The 22,898-nt window shown below is 36.2% G+C and overlaps 1 protein-coding gene across 4 annotated transcripts in view; it reads right to left on the minus strand.

Moving 5' to 3' along the window:
- Positions 1 to 22,898, minus strand: part of AMN1 (antagonist of mitotic exit network 1 homolog) — a 52,318-nt gene that overhangs the window by 8,878 nt on the left and 20,542 nt on the right. For 3 of the 4 annotated variants that reach the window (XM_037034568.1, XM_037034651.1, XM_037034737.1), the window contains exons 2-6: positions 17,883 to 18,015; positions 10,931 to 11,075; positions 9,205 to 9,422; positions 8,839 to 8,895; positions 3,875 to 3,986 (exon numbers count right to left, since the gene is read on the minus strand). In XM_037034568.1, coding sequence (XP_036890463.1) covers positions 3,875 to 3,986; positions 8,839 to 8,895; positions 9,205 to 9,422; positions 10,931 to 11,075; positions 17,883 to 18,015 — 665 coding nt within the window. Of the gene's footprint in view, positions 1 to 3,874; positions 3,987 to 8,838; positions 8,896 to 9,204; positions 9,423 to 10,930; positions 11,076 to 17,882; positions 18,016 to 19,088; positions 19,093 to 22,898 lie in introns of all 4 variants that reach the window. The other variant, XM_037034811.1, reaches the window with a different exon arrangement.

The following is a 22,898-nucleotide window of genomic DNA, read 5'->3' on the forward strand; positions in this document are numbered from 1 at the left end:
AAATAAAAATAAGTAAATAAAATCTTTTAAAGAAGAAAAATAATATACATAGTATTTTGCGCTAAAATTTTTTTGAGAAATTCTTGGATAAATAAATTTAAGTTTCTTAGCTATAGCATTTTCAGAGCCTTTGATAAATTAATACTTATTATAGTGGCGAGTTGCATTTCCCAAACTTTTTTGACATATAAACATTTCTTGTTTTATGCTATACCTCTGATGTCTTCTAGAACATCATACCCTGAATGTAATCTGTAGTTAGTGAATTCAAGGAATTTGGGGGCAGAGCAAAGAAAAAGATATGACCGCAAGGTGGCAGTAGAACACAAGAAACTTTATCTGGGCCGCGCTTTGATAGGCTTGCATGCAAAGGATGTCCCTCACAACATGAACCCCTCTAAAAGGGTGTGAGTGTGTTGGGGCGTATTGGGGAACACCACTTAAAAGTAGGGTAGTGTAAAAATAAGAAGTCTCTGGGTTAGAGAGCTCCAAGGTCAAGAGTAGCTTGGGGTCTTTTATAGCCCTGGGTTTTATCTTACCTATGGGTAGTAAAGGTTGAGTACATTTTTCATGGTATGCAAAGGAGCCAGACTCTATATGGATAGACTAAGAACCTGCTTATTTAGATTATATTTGAAACATATGGATGAGTGAAAATTTGAGTTTGGTACCAGAGGGCTTCTGAGTATATAGTACCAGTCTGCAGTGAAGTACCAACAATACAAGGCCAACATATAGAGCCATCCATAGCTCACTTGTTTAACAGTAATATAGGTGGTAAATGCTGGATTCGATGACCTTCCAGATCAAAAATATTATTATTCTACTCAAAATATTTTGAGTTCCTGCCACTTCAATATCTGCTTCCACTGCTTCATAAGCCACGTGAAAATATGAGATTTGAAAGGGATATTGTGTTCTTGCTACAAATGCTGAAGTTGACTGATAATTTTTCTTTATTATAAAGCAATGTTTCTCAAAGTACTATATACAGATCTTACAGTTCAAGATCCTTTCAGGATTGTGAGCTGAACTAGTCACTTTATTTGACTGAAAGAACCTCTGACAACCTAAGGTTTATTCAGACTTGGAAATTTGGCAGACTGTTTCTTGAAAAGGAGCAAAACAAGCCTATCACTTCAAAGAAAACAAATGATTATTTGTTGCCAGTGATAAAATTTTAGCCTTCGGGTGAAGTTTGGAAAATTTGTAGTTGTCATGTATCTTCAAAGCTACACAGTATTTTTGTGATGAAATCACTCAGAGAACCAACATTTTCCAAACTGCCTAGACATCACAAAATCATAGATGGGTAAAAGATTTATTCAAAATGTGAGCCAGATCAATGAATTGTAATGTAAATGTATGAAAATTTCATTGATATATTTTCAACTTTCACACTGCAATAACCTGTAAGAAATTACTAGTTCATGAATTAGGGGCAATATCAAAAAAGAGTATCCACAGTGGTCTGAAAAGTGATGATCTGAATAAAACTTCTCCTCCCTTTTCTGTGTAATAGGATTCTGTTTTTAAAAAATGAATTAATAAATCTATTTTTAAAGTCCCAACTTTATTTTTTAATGTAATCATATAACCTAAACAAAAACTCTTTGAGATCCTCAATATTTAAGAGTGTAAATGAGTCTTGAGATCCACTTGAAAAATGCTGCCATAAAGTGTTAACTCAATCGCTAAAAACTATAACTGGTTGTTTTATCTCATTACTAATGTAAGACAGCAAAAAAAAAAAAAAGAATTTCTTCTGAAACAAAGTGCAAGTACAAAATCTAAGAGTCTTCTTGAATTCTAGTTCTAGCACATATCTTTTAGAGAGAAGATAAAAACAAAATACTAGAGGGAAGGAGAAAAACATGCCTTAACATGCACACATAAGTCAACATCATCAGAACATTATTTCCTACAAAGAATAAACCATGAGACATTGCTTTCAGATGAATACAACTGTTCAACAGTATGTGTGAACGACTCCTCTCAGAGGAAGCTGCTTTGTTTTGGGACTATTTTTTATATATTCTGGTAGTTACAGAGATAGAAGAGTCCATGTGAATTTGCCAGCATGCCATGCCCCTAAAGTTATAAATTCCAGGACTACTAAATAAGCAATCTAAACGCGTCCTTTAAGTTGGCAAATAGAAACCCCTGGAAGTGGGAAACAGCTAGGTAAGTCTCTCAGTATTAGGAATCAGTTTAGGTTGCTGTACTTATTCTGTTTTCAGGTGTTATGACCTCTGAATAAATCAGAATATTGAAATATTTTTTCTTTTTCTGTAGAAAGAGAAGTAATCTTTAATTCACTATAGGCATGAGAATGATTTTTCTGATATTTTTCTGGTATTTCTATTTTTGTCATTATAATTATTACTTTATTGTGATTAAAAATATTTCTAAGTATATCATGATAGTTTTGGATAATGGTGCTTTAACTCATATGTTGAACAAGCACAGCTCTTAAAATACAATGTTGATACCAATTCTATTTTTGTCTTCCTTTGTCTCAGTTCATTGAATGATCATTCTTCCCTGGCTCTGGATGAACATTTTGGTAACACTCTGACTTTCTGATCATCCTTACTATAAAATATCCAACTACATTTTAAGGTGGAAAACATCCAATCCCCCCCTGCACCCATCAGCCTTGGATGGCTCTCTGCCCTACCATGCCCACATCTGGTCTGTGAGCAACACTTATGCACCCTCAGATCCTGGGAGGGTAGGCTGATTTTAATGCAGCAGCCGCTGGCCGCGGGTCAGGACCCAACAGTCCTGCTGAAGCCCTGGCGAGCTCCAGGTGAAAAGTCAAACAGCAGCACTCTCCAAAGAAGTCCTCACCCAAATTCTTTTTTTTTTAAAGATTTTATTCATTTATTTTTAGAGACAGGAAAAGGGAGGGATAAAGGGAGGAGAGAAGTATCAATGTTGTGTGAAAGAAACACTGATTGATCGGTTGCTTCTCAAATGTCCCCAAACAGGGACCTGGCCACGACCCAGGCATGTGTCTTAACTGGGAATCAAACAGGCAACATTTCCGTTCATGGGACAATGCCCGACCCACTGAGGTATGCCAGTCAGGGCAAATTCTTTCTCATTAATCATCATTTCTACCCTTTTAAAACCTCCATTACAGATGTCACTGATAATCAAATATAATCCATTACAAGTTTGGTTTATATCGGCAATCCAAACAACAACAACAACAACAGAACACAGAAGTTATCAAAAGGACTTCTGGGATAGTAACTCAGTCCAGAGAGTAACTGTTGGAAGGACTGGGACTTAGAGGTGATATCCAGGCTACACTCTGGCATGGGTAGGAGTAACATGAAGGGGGCAAGGCGCTGTGGTTTCGGGAGCGTGGTGGTTGGTATCTTGGCTCTTATACAGGCCAAATGAGCTGTGACTACTTTGTTCTCCATCAGTGAAGTATCACATTACAAATTATTCTGAATCTCAATGGCTACGGCTTGATGTGATTATAGATAACAGGTCACTTAGCCTATTTAGTAGATCTAATATTATAAACTTTTTATTGTCTCCATAAAGCATTGTGTTTAGTATCATGACCACTCCCACCACCACCATCATCATCCTCATCATAGTTAACATTTATTAGCACTTACCATCATTACCACCACCACGGTTAACATTTACCGAGCCTATGTATTCTGCACCATGTATTCTGCACCATGTACAGTGTTGCCAGATAATCATCACGACGAAGTTTATGAGGTAGGTTATACCGATGTTACAGATAAGGAAACTGAATAATGGAATGGGTAAAATTCCACTCAAGGTCATACAGTTACTAAAAGATAAAACCAGGATTTGAACTCAAGCAGTCTCTCATACTAACCTGTTAACAGGGGGCACCCATGGAACAGTAATATACGTATCTGAGGACAGCGAGTAATGACAGCTTCTATAGACTCATCAGTCAGATTCACACAATGTTCCATATGAATCTCCTATTTAAAAACAAAGGACAATCAGAAGAAAAAAATAGGTTTATAGTAACAGCATGAAAAAGTTTGAGAAATACTCTGATACAAAAGAAAAACTCTATAGAAAGCACCAATGTAAGTCTGCAGTCATTTGGAAGGTATAGCAGCTTCATCAGCTAAACGCCCAACCACTTTATAAAGCCACTTGGCAATGTCCACCAAAGCCGAAGGTGAGTGTACCTTAGAATGCAGCAGTTCCTACTGCAGATGTGCGTTGTTTAGAGAGAAGCCCTCGTATGTGGGCAAGGAAACAGTTTATAAATATGCCCACTGCAATATTATTTGTAATAGTAAAGGAGTGGGTAAATAAATGGTGATTCATTAATATAATAGAATAGACATAAATCTCAAACACAATGTTACCTCAAACTCTTTGGAAAACAGCATGGTAATATCTCATAAAGCTAAACATGTATGTACTGTATGATCCAGCAACTCCACTCCCAGGTGTTTACCCAAGATAAATAAAAACATGTATACATAAAGGCTTGCACGCAAATGTCCACAGTGGTGTTTATAATAGTCCAAAATGGAACAACCCAAATGTCCATCAAATGGTCAATGTAGGAACAAATCGTGTCATAGCCAGACTACAGAATACCACCCAGAATAAAAAGAGGAATGAAATATTAATGCATCCAACAATATGGGTAAATCTCAAAAACTAAATAAATTTAAAGAAGTAAAAGAAGAGTGTAAAAAACCCAAAAGACAATATACTACATGATTCCATTTATCTAAAATTCTAGAAAAGGCAGAACTATAACGACAAAGCAAATCACTGTGCTTGCAGGGAGGGCCACGGCAGGGCACAAAACTTCTTAGGGTGATGAAAATTGTCTAACCCCAATATGTTGGTGGTTCCAAGACTGTGTAACAATTACCAAAATCCATCAAACTGTACAGTTGAAATGGGTAAATTTTATTGTATGTAAATTATACATCGATAAAGCTTGGAACATTTCAAAAACACTTTGAATAAAAAAGCAAACTAGCCTTGGCTGGTGTTGCTCAGTGGGTTGAGCACCAGCCTGTGCACCAAAAGGTTACCAGTTCAATTCCTGGTCAGGGCACATGACAAGGTTATGGGCCACATCCCTGCCTGGAGGTGTGTTGAGAGGCAACCGATCAATGGTTCTCTCCCTCTCTTTCTCTCTTCTGTCCCCCCTCTCTAAAAAAATAAATAAAATCTGTTCTTCAAAAGCAAACTGTAAAAAAATACAAGCATTATGAAACTATTATGTAAAATTGTAGAATAATACCACAGAGAGAAAGATGAAGTACCCAAACTCACAAGAAAAGATACACAGGCATCTTTAGAATAGTGGTTACCTCTGAAGAAAGAAAGGGGTAGTGAGGGAAGGAGGAACTTTAGATAGAGCACATATGTTTTTGAGAAGAAATTAAGTAAATAAAAATGTCAAAATTCAAGTGATCAGCCTACAAGTCTCTGTTTTATTACTTTCTATACTTCTCCATATGTTTAAAATATTATATACCCTTTGTTTGATGCTCTAATTTGGAACACTTTTGCATTGCTGGTGAGAATATAAAATGGTACAGCTGCCGTGGAAACAGTGTGGCAGTTCTTCAATTAAATACAGAAGTACATGATCTAGCTTTCCCACTTCAATTCTTTCTAAAAAGAATTGAAAACAGGGACTTAAACAAATATTTGCATACCTATGTTCATAGCAGGGGTATTCACAGTACCCAAAAGGTAGAAACATATATCAAAAGGTGATTGTATATATTTGACCATAATTGTAAAAAAATTTAACAATTCTGGAAGATTCATCTAGTAGCTGATATATTATATTTATGGTAGCACTGTTTCTTTTCTCCTGAAAAGTCAATATTAAGTTGGTGTACATATTATAACTAATTTATGTTAGAGATAAAGAAAACCTGAGTATATGGAAAACTCATAAAAATTGAGCACGGGCCTGCGAACCACATGATCGCGGTTCGATTCCCAGTCAGGGCACATGCCTGGGTTGCAGGCCAGCTCCCAGCAGGGTACACACGAGAGGCAACCATACATCGATATTTCTCTCCTTCTCTCCTTCCCTTCCCCTCTAAAGATAAATAAATAAAATCTTTAAAAATTTTTGAGGAAAAAAGTATCCTGTGTCATAAATTGGCAAAGACTATAGACAAAGAAATATAATTTGAGAACAGCAGATGGAAGGAACAGTGTTTGACTCAGGTTTCATTTAAAATATAATAAATTAAGGTTCAAAAAAAGAAAAAATCTATCTGTCAAATTGAGGTCCTGGCAAAAATTATGAATTTACCACATAACCTTTGTGGGAAATAATTTAGCCATATGAATTTAGGACCATTAAAACAGTACTCAAATTCATGTATCTTCTTGTTCCATTTTGGAGAGTTTGTGACAGCAATGGAAGAAAAAAGTGATATGCTCCAACATATAACTATTTCTAACAGCTAAAAACTGTAAATAATCTGAATTACCAGCCGAAAAATTATTAAAGCAAAGAATGATACATTATATAAACAGATTTTGTTCTCTGAAATGCCAGTGCCTAGAACGTAGCAGGTACTTAATAAATATTTGTTGACTACATGAATAATTTTACATAGCAGGTTAAAGTTTTAATCATGAAGATTACAGAAAGTTACAAAATGACTACAATATAAGAATATGTGAACATTTATTGAGTACAGGTGTCTGTAATCACAGTAAAACCTAAAATAAACTGATGACAAAATGGCCCTGGCTGGTGTGGTTCAGTGGATTAAGTGCTGACCTATGACCCAAAGGGTCACCAGGTCAATTCCCAGCCAGGGCACATGCCTGGGTTGTGGGTCAGGTCCCCATTTGGGAGCATGAGAGAGGCAACCACACTTTGATGTTTCTCTCCCTCTCTCCCTCCCTTCCCCTTTCTCTAAAAACAAATAAATAAAATGCTTAAAACAATAGAAATGATGACAAAATGGTCCCTGCTCACTGGGAACTCAGATAAACAGAGATTTCAGAAATATTTATGACACTGAGTAAATGCTGTAACACAAGTTTGCACTAAGTGCTCGACGATCTCTCGGAAATGTCCTTAAACTTTTAATTAAATTTATTTTCAAGTTACAAACAATTTAGCAGGACTGATCATTTAATTTCCTAGACTAAAACAAATTAAAAGCCACAGATTGAAAGAGGGCATCTGATAAAAGGTAGGCATACAGATCACCCACAAGAGAAGAATCCGTTGAGTTTGTATTTCAATTTCTCAGAAACTGTGAACACAAATGTGCGGTGAGCCAAAGGTTAAAGTATGTTCACTCTATGTACTTTAAGGAAGAAATTAAATTCTGACAAATTTTAGATCATTTTCCATTTAAGCACTTACAGCAGTAAGTTTCAGAAAAATGAAAATTTCAATGATATGACACTACAAGTGCCAACACTCGTTACTGGATTTTCCTAAGTCTGCTTAGGTTAGTGCTCCGATTTTACCACACTACAGTAACTATGTAGGTATACTTCCTGTCACTGCATAACAACTCATTTCCTGGTGGTTTTATTAGAAAGCGATGAACTAGGTTAACTGAGAACTTTATTTAAAATGATGGTTGATTATAGAACAATGTTCTAAGAATTAAACAACCTAATGAATAAATGACAGGATAAAAGGCTTCTGAAATATACATATTTTTCATTGACTTGGGTTGGGGGAGAAGGAGAAGCATCAATTTGTTGCTTTTATTTATGCACTCATTTGCTGTATGTGCCCGGAGTGGGCATCAAACCCACAGCCTTGGTGCATCCAGACAATGCTCAAACCAGCGGAGCTACCTAGCCAGGGATATAACCATATTTTGAAACAGATTATTGAACCTAAAGACTGAACACTAATCTAAGATCTTTTTAAATGGCTATACAATGTAGCTATTGGAGAGGAAAAACCTTTTCCTTATCCTCTTAGGTTTTGTCTTTGGAGGCCTGCAAATTAAACTGACAAAAGATAGATAAGAAAGGAAAAAAAAGACAAAGTGTATTTGCTTGCATGCTCACAGAGAAAATGGCTCCAAAATGGCTAGAATTTAGAGTTTATATACAATCTTGATAGGTAAAAGGGATGGAGATAAAGTAGACTTCGAGAAAAATGACTTTTGAGAAAGACAAAATGGGCTTTTAGGAGGGTACATGGGAGGTACGATAGTCTTGTGTCAATTTTTGTTTATGCGATTTCTCATCCGACTTCTCCAGTGACAGGAGTGATGTCTGCTGTGTGGGGAGTCTTCCTTGGAGGGATTTGACGGCATGTGAGTTCTTTTGGAAGGCTCTGCCTTTAGGTAGATGGGGCAAGCACAGTAGTTCAGACAAAGCTTCTTTGTTCATGGGTTGATTCTCAAAAAATCTAAAAATAATTTTAATGCCATAGTGGTATCCTTTAAGGGTCCCTTCATAGATCCAGAAAATATAATGACAAGGGAATACGTAGTCCTGGTAGAAAATATCAGTCAGACACAAAACCTCAAGAACATCCCTTTACATTGACAAATTTTCAGTCTTCATCCAAAATAAGACTACCCTTAAATATGTTTGAAGCTAAACCTCTTGGAAAATAAGAATTTTCATTGAAAGTAAAATGGGTTTTTATTTTAAAGCATACTTTATCTCCTACTTTACCAGTTTTTATTTACTCTGGGAATAAAGAGGTAGAGACAAAAAAATCTATGGAAATCCTTAATTGATAAAAAGGCATTGGCTGTCTGCTAGGTTTAAAATATAAATTCTGAGGATAATACAAAAATTTAGTTAGCATCATCTTTATAGAGATCTTTAAATTACCTCTAACTTCTTGGCACAGGGTCCACTGACAAGCGCAACCACACCATTGTCAGACACCTAAGCAAAGGGGAAAAGCAGCACAGTACATAAATGGAGATGACGGAAGTAAATTGTTCTAAATATTATTGGTAATTTACATAGAGCTTTATCGCCTCTCATGCAGCGAATATGTGTTTTAGCCATATATACCTTCCTTACTTAAAAATTTGAGCAGAATGTGCCAAATGATACTGCAAGTATTTAACCACCAATGCATGAAATAATCAACAATTTCAATAAAAGTAATCATGTTCTTCTAAAGAGTCATTGAAAATACATTGAGCAAACACACACAACCTCTATATTTCAAGTCTATATTTCATTTACCTGAGTAGCTGAAATACCAACATATTGCAAAAATAAGCAGTTTTCTCCTAATGCATGTAAGGACACATCAGTAATGCGTGAGCAGCCACCTAAATCAATAATCTTTAGCAGACGGCAATTGCGTGCAAGGGCAAGGACTCCTTCATCAGTAAGATTGCAGCATCTTTTCAGACGAGCCTCATAAAGGTATGAGCAAGATGAAGCCACAGCTTTTATTCCTGGGGGAAAACACAATTATACATCAATGAGCTATAAGTGTATATATATGAGAAATGTGACTGATTTTCATTTTAGTGATCACTAGTACCGATATATTTACTTGTATGATGGCCCTTTTCAAAGTAGTCCATTTGTGTGAATATATACTTATTTTCCAGTGATGCTATAATTATTTAAAAGTCTTTGGAATGTTTCAGGAATTCTCTACACAATCTGTAGTATATTTTTCAGAATACCTGCCATTAATAGTCAGCCCTTATTGTTTATGAGTTGAGAGAAGGTTTGCTTTTAAGAAATAGCCAAGTCATTCAGAATCATATTAGGTAATTAAATAGTAAATGATTCTTCTTGTGTTAAAACAGAAGTTTTAAAGTAATAAAGTCAATTTTCTTATTACCTCTGAAGAAAAATCCAAGTTAAATTGCCCAAATGTCTTAAGTAAGGCTCCCAAGCTTATCCTTAGAACCATCCCTGCCTATGCACTCTCTCTTCCCTCCTTCACTCTGCACTTTTCTGCCACCTTATGCTCCCTCTGTGTTAGCCTAGACCAACCTTACTGAGGGTCAAGGAGGAAGAAGTCCTTAAATTGAATTAAACCGATACAAATGCACACTGGGAGACTGGCACATGAGAAAATGCTACATAAATAAAACTGTACTTCAGGATCCTAGGCCCTTCGGTCTACTATGAAAAGATACCTTTATGGACATAATACACAAAATAGAAGACAGTAAATTTATGTGTAGGTAATTTTTGCTGTTTCATAGCTTAAGAGAGAACTTTTTAAAAATTCATCTTTGAACAGAATGAGTTCTTTCTAGAATAATATGACTCTCTAGAGAGTCATTATTTATGTAAGCATTTAAAAACTTACAATTCTTCGCAATATTGTGAAAATCCTAACGTGTTAACCAAGATGATTACAAAATATAGCTGATCCACAAAAATTTCCAGAAATTTAGCTAAATAAGTCCTTCTTTCTTATATTGAAGAAAAAAATTTTAAAAATCCTATTTTGAAACAAAGGTAAAAATCCACTAATTCATGTATTAATGACACTGAAAAATGCACTTGTCTGGCTGTGTTTAAAAACCATGCATGGTGCAGACTGATAGGAGAGTGCCTGGTAAATCTAATCTGATGATAACTTAACTTTCTGTTTTAATGTTAGATTCCCAAAAGCCTTAACAAAGTATGAACTAGTTATTTCTTGTTCCATTGTGTCAGGGAAAATATTTAAAATATAGAGGTATCTATCTATGTTTATTTTGAATACATATTTAAAATACTGGGTAGCAACTTACCCGGTGTATTTCCTAACTGTCAGCACTGCTTATAAACAAGAAAGCTAATTTAGATTCTTTATCTTAGTTTTAATATCTTTGTTGGTGATTATAGTTTCTACTTCTTTGACATCTTCATACTTTCTTTTGACATATTTTCCCCCTTTTCCTCCTAAGTTATACCAGATGGTGAATAGTATTCTACCAATTCATAACAAACATACCTTTTGAGGTTATAGAAACTCTGTTTTCTTTTGAGGAATTTAAATTTAATTCCTTCAGTTTTTTGCAGTTACACAGGTGCAGGAGAGCAGTATCTGAAATATCACAGGTCTGTAGATATAGAGTTTGGACTTCAGGATGTAAAATCTGTAATAAATATATAATTTTGAAAAACTAGTTTTTCCTATAAATATAAATGATTTGGTGGTCATAACAGACAGCTCATGGATGGAAAATACAGCAAAAAATATAGAAACATGTCTGTGTGGAGACAGATACATAAAGTGATAAAAGTAAGCCTATTTCCCACTGGAGATGTACCTTCTAATGTTTCTAATGTCTTTAATGGAACAAATAGCACTGCTAAGAACGCACGGCTGGGTACAGAGTAAAGTCCCACTGGACCTGGGAAGCAGAATCAGTGTGGTGGAGGTGCTTCCTCTGTCCCAGTAAGTAGTTCCTGTCTATTATTAGAGACTCTAGCTATGTGCCTTGTATATACCAAATGCTTATAGTAGTATTGGTGACCATTTACCTCCTTCATTCTTATTTCTGGGACCCAGTACAAACAAACCTAATAATACTGAATAGTCACTTGAGGGCAACAAATACCAGATCAGTTTCAAAGCATTCTGAGCTCTCTCTCTGAGAGTATTTTTCTTTTATTTTTTCCAAAATAGAAAAATGACTTGACTTTTCTGAATATAGGAGTAATGTATTGTTATTGTGAAACATTCACCCAATTTATTTATATTAAACATTTTAAAAAGATTTTATTTATTTATCTTTAGAGAGGAAGGGAAGGAGAGAAGGAGAGAAATATCAGTGTATGGTTGCTTCTTGTGAGTCCCCTGCTGGGAACTGGCCTGCAACCCAGGCATGTGCCCTGACTGGAAATCAAACCGTGAACGTGTGGTTTGCAGGCTTGCACTCAATCCACTGAGCTACACCAGCCAAGACTTAAATTTTTAATTGATTAATTTTTAGAGAAATAGAGGATGGGAGAGAGATAAAGGAAGATGGGAGGAAGGGGGAGAAAGAGAGATCAATTTGTTATTCCTCTTATTTATGCATTAATTTGTTGATTCTTGTATATGCCCTGACCAGAGATTGAACCCAGAACCTTGGCATATTAAGATGACATTCTAACCATTGGAGCTACCTGGTCCAGGGCTTCAATTTAGAAGAATTATACAAATGTAGAAATAATGATTTCTACTTACTGGGTACTTAGCAGGAAGGGGACTAAGTATGCTGCATACGTTGTCATTTAATACTCTTTCTCTTGCCCTTTCTCTCTCACATACACACACCCTTGAGAGGCTGGTCATTGTCATTTTTTAATGAGTGAGTTGAAGCATACTGAGTTGAAAGAGCAACACAAACTACACAACCAAAAGAGGAGCAGAGCTGGGTTTGGAAACCAGGTGTTTGAAATCAGTAGCCTAATTTCAAAGGCTACTCTTTTAATCACTCATAATACCAATACCCAAAGAAACACATAATGTTTTGATGTTTTTTGAATGAAAAAAGTCTTTTGAAGAAAAAGGAGATCATATACACACACATACACATACACACAGACATACTTAGAAGCAAATTTTACAAAAATAATTGTGGTTGCATACTATTCCATAACTTATTAAATGCATCTTACACTAGCAAACACTTAAGTTGAACATTTAGGCTGATCTAAGGGGCAATATGGTACAGTGATTAGGAACATGTACTCTGGAGGCAGACTGAGTTTTACAGTATGAAAAAAATTTTACAAAACCCACTGTGAGTATGATAAAACTCTGTTTTTTTTGCGCCTCACTATTGTCATTATTAAACAGGGATAATATTTGGTTAGAAATAAAGTTACCTTGTTTATTATAGTATATGCTGTATATAACTATCAACTATCTTTTAAAAAATATTTTATTTATTTTTATTTATCTTTAGAGGGGAAGGGAAGGAGAGGAGAAGAGAAACATCAATGTATAGTTGCCTCTTGTGTGTCCCCCTCTGGGAACTGGCCTGCAACCCAGGCATGTGCCCTGACTGGGAATTGAACCGCGATCGTGTGGTTCGCAGGCCCGCGCTGAATCCACTGAGCTACACCAGCCAGGGCAGAAGTAAATGATAATTATGTGAGGTGACAGAGATGCTAAATAACCCTATTGTGGTAATCATTTTGCAATAAATGAGTATCAAATAATCATGTGTGTTTAATACGTTAAATGTATACAATGTCATGTCAATTATACCTCAATAAAACTAGAAAAAAAATATCAGAAATAAAATTGTTCAGTCAATGGTAAGCAAAATTTTGGGACTTTTGATGGTGCCAAACTGTCCTCCTAAAAGGCTTTTATTAATATCCACCCTCATCAGCAGAGGAAAAAAGTGACAGTCCCCCACACCATTTACAACACTGGGTATTCCTATTTTTTAAGTCTTTGCCAAATTAAAAGACAAACTGTGACTTTTATTTCTTTAATTATATTTTATTGATTATGCTATTACAATTGTCCCGATTTTCCCCCTTTTCCCCCTTCCCGACAGCACTCCCACTTCCTCAGGCAATCCCCACACCATTGTTCATGTCCGTGGGTCATGTGTATAAGTTCTCTGGCTACTCCATTTCCCATACTGTACTTTACATCCCCATGGCTGTTCTATAACTACCTATATGTACTTCTTAATCCCCTCACCTCTTCACCCATTTCTGCACTCCCCAATTGCATCTGGCAACTATGGAAATACTCCCTGTATCGTGATTCTGACTTTTATTTCTAATGGGGTTAAATATCCTTTTATTGAGATATATGTTATTGGTGATTTATATTTCTTTACTCTGAGTATTTACTGATTCTTCTATTTTAGTATTTGTTTGTTTTGTTTTTTCTTATTGGTTTGTGGGGATTCTTTATATTGTTAAGAGAAAAACCCCATAGAATTTCATATGTATTACATATATTTTTCCTAATAACTTGACTTTGCTTCTTATTTTTTCTTTTTGCCATAAAGAAGCTCATATTTTGATGTAATCAAATACATCGGTCTTTTATCTTCTTGGTTTCTAACTTTGGTGTTGTCAATTAATTTTGACCAAGAACTGCAAAGCAAAAAGAATTTTATTTGGGATCCTTATGAATTGCAGTTCTGAAGCTACAAATTTGGGTAGAAATCCAACTGTGTTCCAAGGGGGGAAGAGAGAGCTTTTATAAAGACAGAAAGAGGGGCACTATCAGAGGGGTCACACAAGTTGTTGTAAGCGCTGTGATTGCTGCTGTCAAGCAGACTTACACAGTGTTATCTGTACGCGATTATTGCTTTGTCTTTCAATAGGTGAAAATTTTACTTTTTAATAGAGAGTTCAGTGATGCAGAGCCAGTTCCAGGAACTGCATAGGAGGATGTAGTCATTTGTGAGTTAGCCGGCTTCCAAAGTTCAACTTCATATGGAGTGGTTGTGTTAGCTCAGCTTCCTGAGGGCCACCTGGCTCCATTTTAGATTGCTCTCTTGACAATACCAACTCCATTTTGCTGTTTTTCTTTCACAGTGCTATGTTAAAAAAAGGTCTTCTCCATTCAGGAACTACAAAAAGATTTAGGAAATATTTCAAAAAGAGCCACCCAAATATATGTGCAACTTTGCAACAGAAGTTACACTTGGTTTCATAAGAAGGGCTCTTGCGAGGATGGGGATTAGAGAGAGAGCACCAAGGAAAATCATACTTTTGTTTTCTCAGTCTCATTTATCACCTTAGCCAATTTTTATTCAAGTAAAATTAGGTTTAAATGAATATTAAAGATTGACATAAAACAAAAATTTAAATCATCGAAATATAGACTAAATCACCTTTTTTAACTGGGGTGTGGCAAGAGGCACACTGGTACGACATAAGAATTTTTAAAACATGCAATACCTGACTATTTATTAGGGGATATTGACTTCTTTTCCTTACATTGTCAAATTTAAAAAATGACAACAGTCAACTGAATAGCTGTCCAGTCTCAGTGAATCAAAATTATACATATTTCTTGTCAGATTGGCAAAGAATGTTTTTTGTTGTGTTGCAGAATTTCAGTGTTTATGTGTGCCATGAAATGGAAAAAATAGAAAATTGCTGGACTAAAGAGATGGAATGAAATGAGGACAGTAGAGAAGAGAAGAAACTCACCAATTTTCTGTAGTGTCATAATGTTTCATCTGGTAGTCACACGTAAATTATACATATCCATGGAACCATCAACAGTAAGAATCTGGATATTATTCTACCTCCACAGAGCTAAGCAGTCTACAACATTAAAATATCTGTGTTCAAATGCAAGCTAACATGAAGAAAATAAGCATTAAAGGTTAATGCTAGAAGAAACGCTAAGGTACACTGAAGCACAAGTACAATGTGAAATCACAGGGATGGGCCCTGGCTGGTGTAGCTCAGTGGACTGAGCGCGGGCCTGTGAAGCAAAGGGTTGCCAGTTCTATTCCCGGTCAGGGCACATGCCTGGGTTGCAGGCCAAGTCCCCAGTGGGGGACACATGAGAGGCAACCACACATTGATGTTTCTCTCCCACTCTTTCTCCTTCCCATCCCCTCTCTCTAAAAATAAATAAAAAAAATATTTTTAAAAATCACAGGGATGGTCATATGGTGGATTGTCATCATCAGTTTGCTTCCTTTTGATTACAGGCTTTAGGGAGAATGTGTAGCAAAAACAGCAATTAGTACAGTAATCCCCCCTTATCTGTGATTTCATTTTCCATAGTTTCAGGTACTTGTGGTCAACCACGGTCTAAAAATATTAAATGGAAAATTCTAGAAATGAAGAATCAGTAAGTTTTAAATTGTGCACCATCCTAGGTAGCATGATGACATCTTGCACTGCCCCACTCCATCCTGCCCCGCTTGTGAATCATCCCTTTGTCAAGTGTATCCACACTGTACACAATACCTGCATATTAGTCACTTAGTAACCATCTCAGTGACCAGAGTGACTGTCACAGGTTTGTGGTGCTTGTATTCAAGTACCCTTATTTTACGTAACAATGGCCCCAAAGCACAAAAGTAGTGATGCTGGCAATTCAGACATACCAAAAAGAAGCTGTAAAGTGCTTCCTTTAAGTGAAAAAGTATGTACGTATAGGAAAAAGTATATATAGGGTTCAGTACCATCCACAGTTTCAGAAATCCACCAGGAGACTTGGGACATATCCCCCACAGATGGGGTAAACTGCTGTAGTTCTAGTCTCTGTAGACAGTGACGATAGCTACAACCCCAAAACTGTCACGTACCACACATACACACACACCCCACATGATATCAGGTGAAGATGGAGCCCTACAGAGAAAGCCGGGAGGGGGCACAGACAGTGACAACAGCACCTGGATCTGCCCTTGGGTGCTCTCATGGTGTGAGAGGCCTGTCCTCCTCACATACACACACACAGCATGCACACATGTGCATGCACACACACAAGGGACTTTGGAAAACTGTCTGGGGCATGTGAGTGGGACAGTGGAACTTTTTTCAGTATCTTTCCTCTTTGAGTCTTCTCTGCTTTCTTTCTTTTCTTCCTTTTTTAAAAAAACAATAAAAGTAAAGGCACACTGGTATGACATAAGAATTTTTAAAACATGCAATACCTGACTATTTATTCAGGGATATTGACTTCTTTTCCTTCCACTGTCAAATTTAAAAATGACAACAGTCAACTGAATAACTGTCCACTCTGAATGAATCAAAATTATACGTATTTTTTTTTGTAGGACTGGCAAAGAATGTTTTTTGTTGTGTTGCAGAATTTCAGTAGTGAAATTTGTCTTTTTTAAATTTTTGAAGCTTTTATTTATTTATCTTTAGAAGGAAGGGAAGGAGAGCAGGAGAAAAATATCAATGTATGGTTGCCTCTCATGAGTCCCCTACGGGGAACTGGCCTGCAACCCAGGCATGTGCCCTGACTGGGAATCAAACCGCGATCGTGTGGTTCGCAGGCCCGTGCTCAATCCACTGAGCTACACCAGCCAGGGCTGAAATTTGTCTCTTAAAAAAACAAAACAAAACAAAAAAAGCAACCTGAGGTTAAATGTCAGAAAGAGTGGCAAAGCTAGGATTTTAACTCATGTTGGAGATGCTAACTATATTTACTACCTTAAAGAATAGCTAATTTTAGCTTAGTTGTAGGGAGGGAATAAGTATGAATTATTAGGATTTAGGTATCCAAAAGAGGAATGAGAAGAGTTTAAAAGGGTGATTTTTTAAAACTGCTGACTGTTATCCACAAATGGATAAAATCAATTTAGTAGGCTGTGATCAATATTTTAAAAGGAAATACGAGTACATAAGAGAATAAAATAGAGAATATCCAAGTGTACTGCATAAAGTACAGTGAGTCCTCACTTAACGCCATTGATAGGTTCTGTGACTTTAAGCCAAATGACATCTACTGAAATCAATTTTACCATAGGCTCATTGATATAAACATGAGCTAAGTTCCTATGACATCTCATCAATGTTTTAACAAAATGATGATGTTATTCCAGAACCTGGTGTATTGTTACAGCTGAGTGTGTTTTGTGTACTACAGTCACAATGTAAGACATATTTCTTACCCCAGGTCTTTTTCTGGTGCCATTGTTTATTAACCTTACATTTAATTTTTTTAGCTCTTCCAGCTTTATTGAGGTATAATTGATCAGCAAGTTTAAAACTTTTTGAAAACATGGAGATCAAGGGTGCTGGTCCTATGAAGACAATGGAAGTAACTGAAATAATGGTAGGGGGAGATTTTTTAGGAATTATTCCACATGAACATTTTGGTTATCTGTAGAAATAAACCCTGAAGCTTTATTATATTTTAAAATTATTAGTAATCTGAGTATATATCATTGCTCCAGAAACCTGAAACCATATCCAAATAGTAAAATACAATATACTTACTTTATAGTTGTACATACTCTTACCTCACTTATATTTGAATCTGTTATCTGCCCCTTCACACTCATTATTCTTATCAGTCTATCTTTTATGCCAGGAGGCAAAAGCTTAATGTCTGTGATATATCTGGAAATATTCTTCGTAAAGTACCAAAGACACCTGAAATACAAATGTATAATAATAAAGTAAATGATACTGTACCAGTACTAATTTGAAATTTATTTAATGCTTTTTATTAGTGCTTAGTCGTTCATAAAAGAGTACATTTTTTAAAAATATTTTATTTATTTATTTATTTATTTTTAGAGAGAGGGGACCAGAAGAAGTAAGAGTGGGAGAGAAACATCAATGTGTAGTTGCCTCTCATGTGTCCCCTACTAGGGACCTGGGCTGCAACCCAGGCATGTGCCCTGACTGGGAATTGAACTGAAGACCCTTTGCTTCACAGGACCATGCTCAATCCACTGAGCTACATCAGCAAGGACAAAAAGTACATTTTTAAAATTTTATTTTTCAGTTACAGTTTACATTTAATACCATTTTGTATTAATTTCGGGTATATAACATGGTGGTTAGACAATCATATACTTCACAAAGTGTTTTCCCCAATATTTCCAGTACTCACCTGGCTCCATACATAGACATTACATTGTTGAAGAGGGTGTACATTTTATATTAATATTTACAACTTAAGCTTCATAAGATGCAAAGCTTAGTCTGTGCTTAGTAATGGTCTTCCTTTTAGAAGTGATTTTTAACTGCTGTAAAAGTTAAAAAATTTCAAACTTTTTTTCTCAGCATACCTCATTTACTAAAATGCATTCTCAATGACCCCCCAAAAAGTGTTCTTTCTAAGTCAATCTCTCTAATTCTTAAGACACAAGATTTCAGTCCCATACTCCTAAGAAAGCATTAAACTAGGGCCTACTAATTGACAAGTTTTATCTGTTAATCTACCAAATTTGTTTTCACTATTCTTTTAAAAAAATTAAACAGGTAATGCAATCACTAGAGAACTATAAGCACCAAGATTCCATTAATAGCAATCATAGAGAAAACAAACTTAGTGCCAGGACTGTACGTATATGCTTAATGGAGAGTTACCAAAGTAGGCAACAACCAAGACCCATTAGACCACCATATGTATATGCAGCCTGAAATTCCACCTATCTGAGAAACTCATATTTTAAACAAACAAATGTAAAATTTATTTAATTTCTGCTTACAAATACCTGCCTAAATACATAATTTTACATTCATGAATAAATGTGGTCATTCACTTGAATTTTTCTAGTGTAATCTTTATTTTTCTCTTGTCCTCTTTCAGTTGCCTCTGCCATTCCTTCTTATCCTTCCCTCCTTCATTAGTTTAATTCTTCAAGCTAACTTAGTGTATGTTTTTTCATATTTTTCTGAGCTTGTACAGACACACACATACATATATACACTTGAAGGGTGAAAGGAAGATCACAGTTTCCTAAAATGGCAGCATTCTATACTTATTTTTCTACACCTTATTTTATTCAATAGCTTATTAATAAAATCAGCATTTTTAAAGCATCAAGTACAGTTTTATGGTTACCTAATATTTCATAGTGTGGATGATTTATATAGTCATTCCCCTACTGAAAAGCATTACACTGTTTCTAGGATATGTTAACATATATTGTCAGATTGTTTTCCAGGAAGCCTGTAACACTTCATATTTCTATCATCAGTATTAGAGGGTTCCTTTTCCTCTACAACCCTCAAGCACTAGATATTACTATTCATTTTATTTATTTTACCATTTATTTCCATTATCTCCATTTCCTGATCCCATCCCCCATCACTCTAGGAAAACATTCTAATGTCAAATGTGTTTCCTTCTGTTGTATTTGTCTCTTAAATATGATTGTTGTAGGCATGTGGTTCTACTTTATGTCTATTTGTCATAGATTTCTTTAGTTTTTCATTCAGCATTATGTTTCTAAGATTTATTTACTCTTAAACATTACAAGATCTTATGGGTGAAAAGGGCCATCTCATTAATTTGTATTTTTCTAATTATTAGTAAATTTAACATCTTCTCATGCATTTGCTGGCTATATAAATATGCTATTCTCTATATTGTCTGTTCATAGCCTTTGTCCATTTTGATATTTTTGACTTAAATTTGTAAGAGGCCCTGGCTGGTGTAGCTCAGTGGATTGAGCACAGGCCTGCGAACCAGAGGATCGTGGTTCGGTTCCCAGTCAGGGCACATGCGTGGGTTGAAGGCCGGTTCCCTGCAGGCCAATTCCCAGCAGGGGACACACAAAAGGCAACCATACATTGATGTTTCTCTCCCTCTCTCCTTTCCCCTCTAAAGATAAATAAATAAATAAAATCTTTTAAAAAAAAAAGTTTGTAAGAGATGTTTTTGTGGCCAAATGCATGACTAATTTTGTATATGCTCTATAAATATTCAAAGAATGTATATTCTTTATTTGAGAGATGTAGCATTCTATTATATGTGTGTCTAAATATGTTTATATATGTGTACACACAAATTAATTATGTGACTATATAAGCTATGTCCAGAAAAAGTCCAGCCATTGTTAATATAATGAGAACAGTTTGTGCAACATCACTGTAACCTGGCAGTCAAGGAGAGTGAACTGGAATGTGCAAGCATGAACAATGGTGACTTCCCTGTACTATACTCAGTGGAGGTGGTCGACACCACTGACTGGGCACAAGTACTGTGTGGCCATGGCATTCTAAATGAGTGAGTAGAACAACAAATCTGCATCAAATCTTGTGTTAAATATGAATGTTCCTCCACAGAACCTATTCAGATGATTCAGAAGGTTGCAGCTATAGGCAATTGGTGATTGGCAACTTCATCAAGACAATGAGCCCACTCTCATCTTCTGTAGAGGTTTTTTTGGAAACATCAAATGACCCAGGTGACTCAGACGCCCACAGCCAAGTTTTTGGCACTCTACAACTTCTGGCTTTTCCAAAAACTGAAATTACCTTTGAAAGGGAGGAGATTTCAGACCATTGATGAGATTCAGGAAAATATGATGCAGTAGCTGATGGCAACTGGGAGAACTATGTGAGGTCCCAAGGTGCCTACTGTGAAGGGGACTAAGGCATCATTGTCCTAAGTACAATGTTGGGGTTTTTTTGGAGGTGTTTTTTAAAAATTACATTTTATTGATTATACTATTACAGATGTCCCGATTTGTCACTGTTTGTCCTGATCCATGCAGCACTGCTCGCCCACTCAGGCAATCCCCCCACCATTGGTCACATCCATGGGTCACACATACAAGTTCTTTGGCTACTCCATTTCTTATACTGTACTTTACAGCCCCATGGCTGTTTTGTAACTACCTATTTGTACTTCTTAATCCCCTCACCTCTTCACTTAATCCTCCACAAACCCTCCCATCTGGCAATCATCAAAACACTCCATATGTATGTTACTCCCATGTTACTTATGAATCTCTTTTAGTATTAAAAGTATAATAAAATCATGGACAGAAACTGTCTCTGTTCTTCTTGTTTGCTTAGTTTGTTTTTTAGGTTCAATTTTTGATAGATTTGGTTTTTGTCATTTTATTGTTCATAGTTTTGATTTTCTTTTTCTTAAATAAGTCCCCTTAACATTTTACATAATAATCATTTGGTGGTAATGAACTCCTTTAGTTTTTTTTCTTGTCTGGGAAGCTATTTGTCTGCCCTTTGAAGCTAAATGGTATCTTTGCTGGGTAGAGGAATCTTGGCTGTAGCTCCCTGCTTTTCATGACTTTGAATATTTCTTACCAATCCTTTCTAGCCTGCACTGTCTCTCCTGAGAAATCAGCTGAGAGTCTTGTGGGAACTCCCCTATAGGTAACTAACTGCTCTTCTCTTGCTGTGTTTAAGATTCTCTCTTTATCTTTAACCTTTGGCATATTATAGATATATATTGGAGTGGGCCTCTTTGCATCCATCTTATTTGGGACTCTATGTGCTTCCTGTACTTGCATGTCTATTTTCACCAAGTTAGAGAAGTTTACTGTCATTATTTTTTCAAATAGATTTCTAATTTCTTTCTTTCTTCTCCTTCTGCCACACCTATGATGTGAATGTCAGAAAGCTTGGAGTTGTCCCAGAGGATGCTTACATTATTCTTGTTTTTTGGGATTCCTTTTTCTTTTTGTTGGACTGATTGTTTTTCTTCCTTATGTTCCAAATTATTTATTTGATTCTCAGCTTCATCCATTCTACTGTTGTTTTCCTGTAAATTGTTATTTCAATTAGTGCATCCTTTGTTTTTGACTAGAATTTTTTTTATGCTGTCAAGGTCCTCACTAAGTTCCTAGAGTATCCTTATAACCAGTGTTTTGAACTCTGCATCTGATAGACTGCTTATCTCCATTTTGCTTAGTTTTTTTCTGGAGTTTTGATCTCTTCTTTCATTTGGGCCATGTTTCTTTGTCTTCTCATTTTGGCACCCTCTGTGTTTGTTTCTATGTATTAGGTAAAGCTGCTTTGACTCTGTCTTGGTGGCATGGCCTAATGTAGTAGGTGTCCTGTAGCATGCAGTGGAACAGCTTCCCCATTACTCAAGCTGGGTACTTGAGGTATACATTTCATGTAGGCTGAGTACACCCTCCTCTAATAGTTGAGACTTGATTGCTGTTGGGAGGTTAATGGGAAGGATTTACCCAGGCCAGTCAGCTGCAAGGACTGACTGTGACCACTGACCACTATCTCTACCTTCTGTGGAGTATCAGCTGTGCAGGGCCAGTGTAGTGGTACTCTGATGTGATCTGTACCTGTCCACTGGTTGTGCAGGCTCTGGGGTTTCCTGGGTGCTCCAGGACAAAGTCAGCCCCCACCTATGTTCTGCCTGGGACCTCCCTGTATGAGCTATAAAGCACACTGAGATGCTTGCTACTTCTGCTGACTTAGAGAATCCCAGGTCAAGCCAAGCTATGAATACCATATTTTGGACAGGAAGGATTCTCAGGGGATTTCCAGGGCAGGGCAAAAAGTGTTAGCCTGGTTGATGGAGTCTCACAAAT

This window comes from Sturnira hondurensis, unplaced genomic scaffold (genome assembly GCF_014824575.4).
Source record: "Sturnira hondurensis isolate 20B ecotype Veracruz unplaced genomic scaffold, ASM1482457v3 Scaffold0000362, whole genome shotgun sequence".
NCBI classification, from domain to species: Eukaryota; Metazoa; Chordata; class Mammalia; order Chiroptera; family Phyllostomidae; genus Sturnira; species Sturnira hondurensis.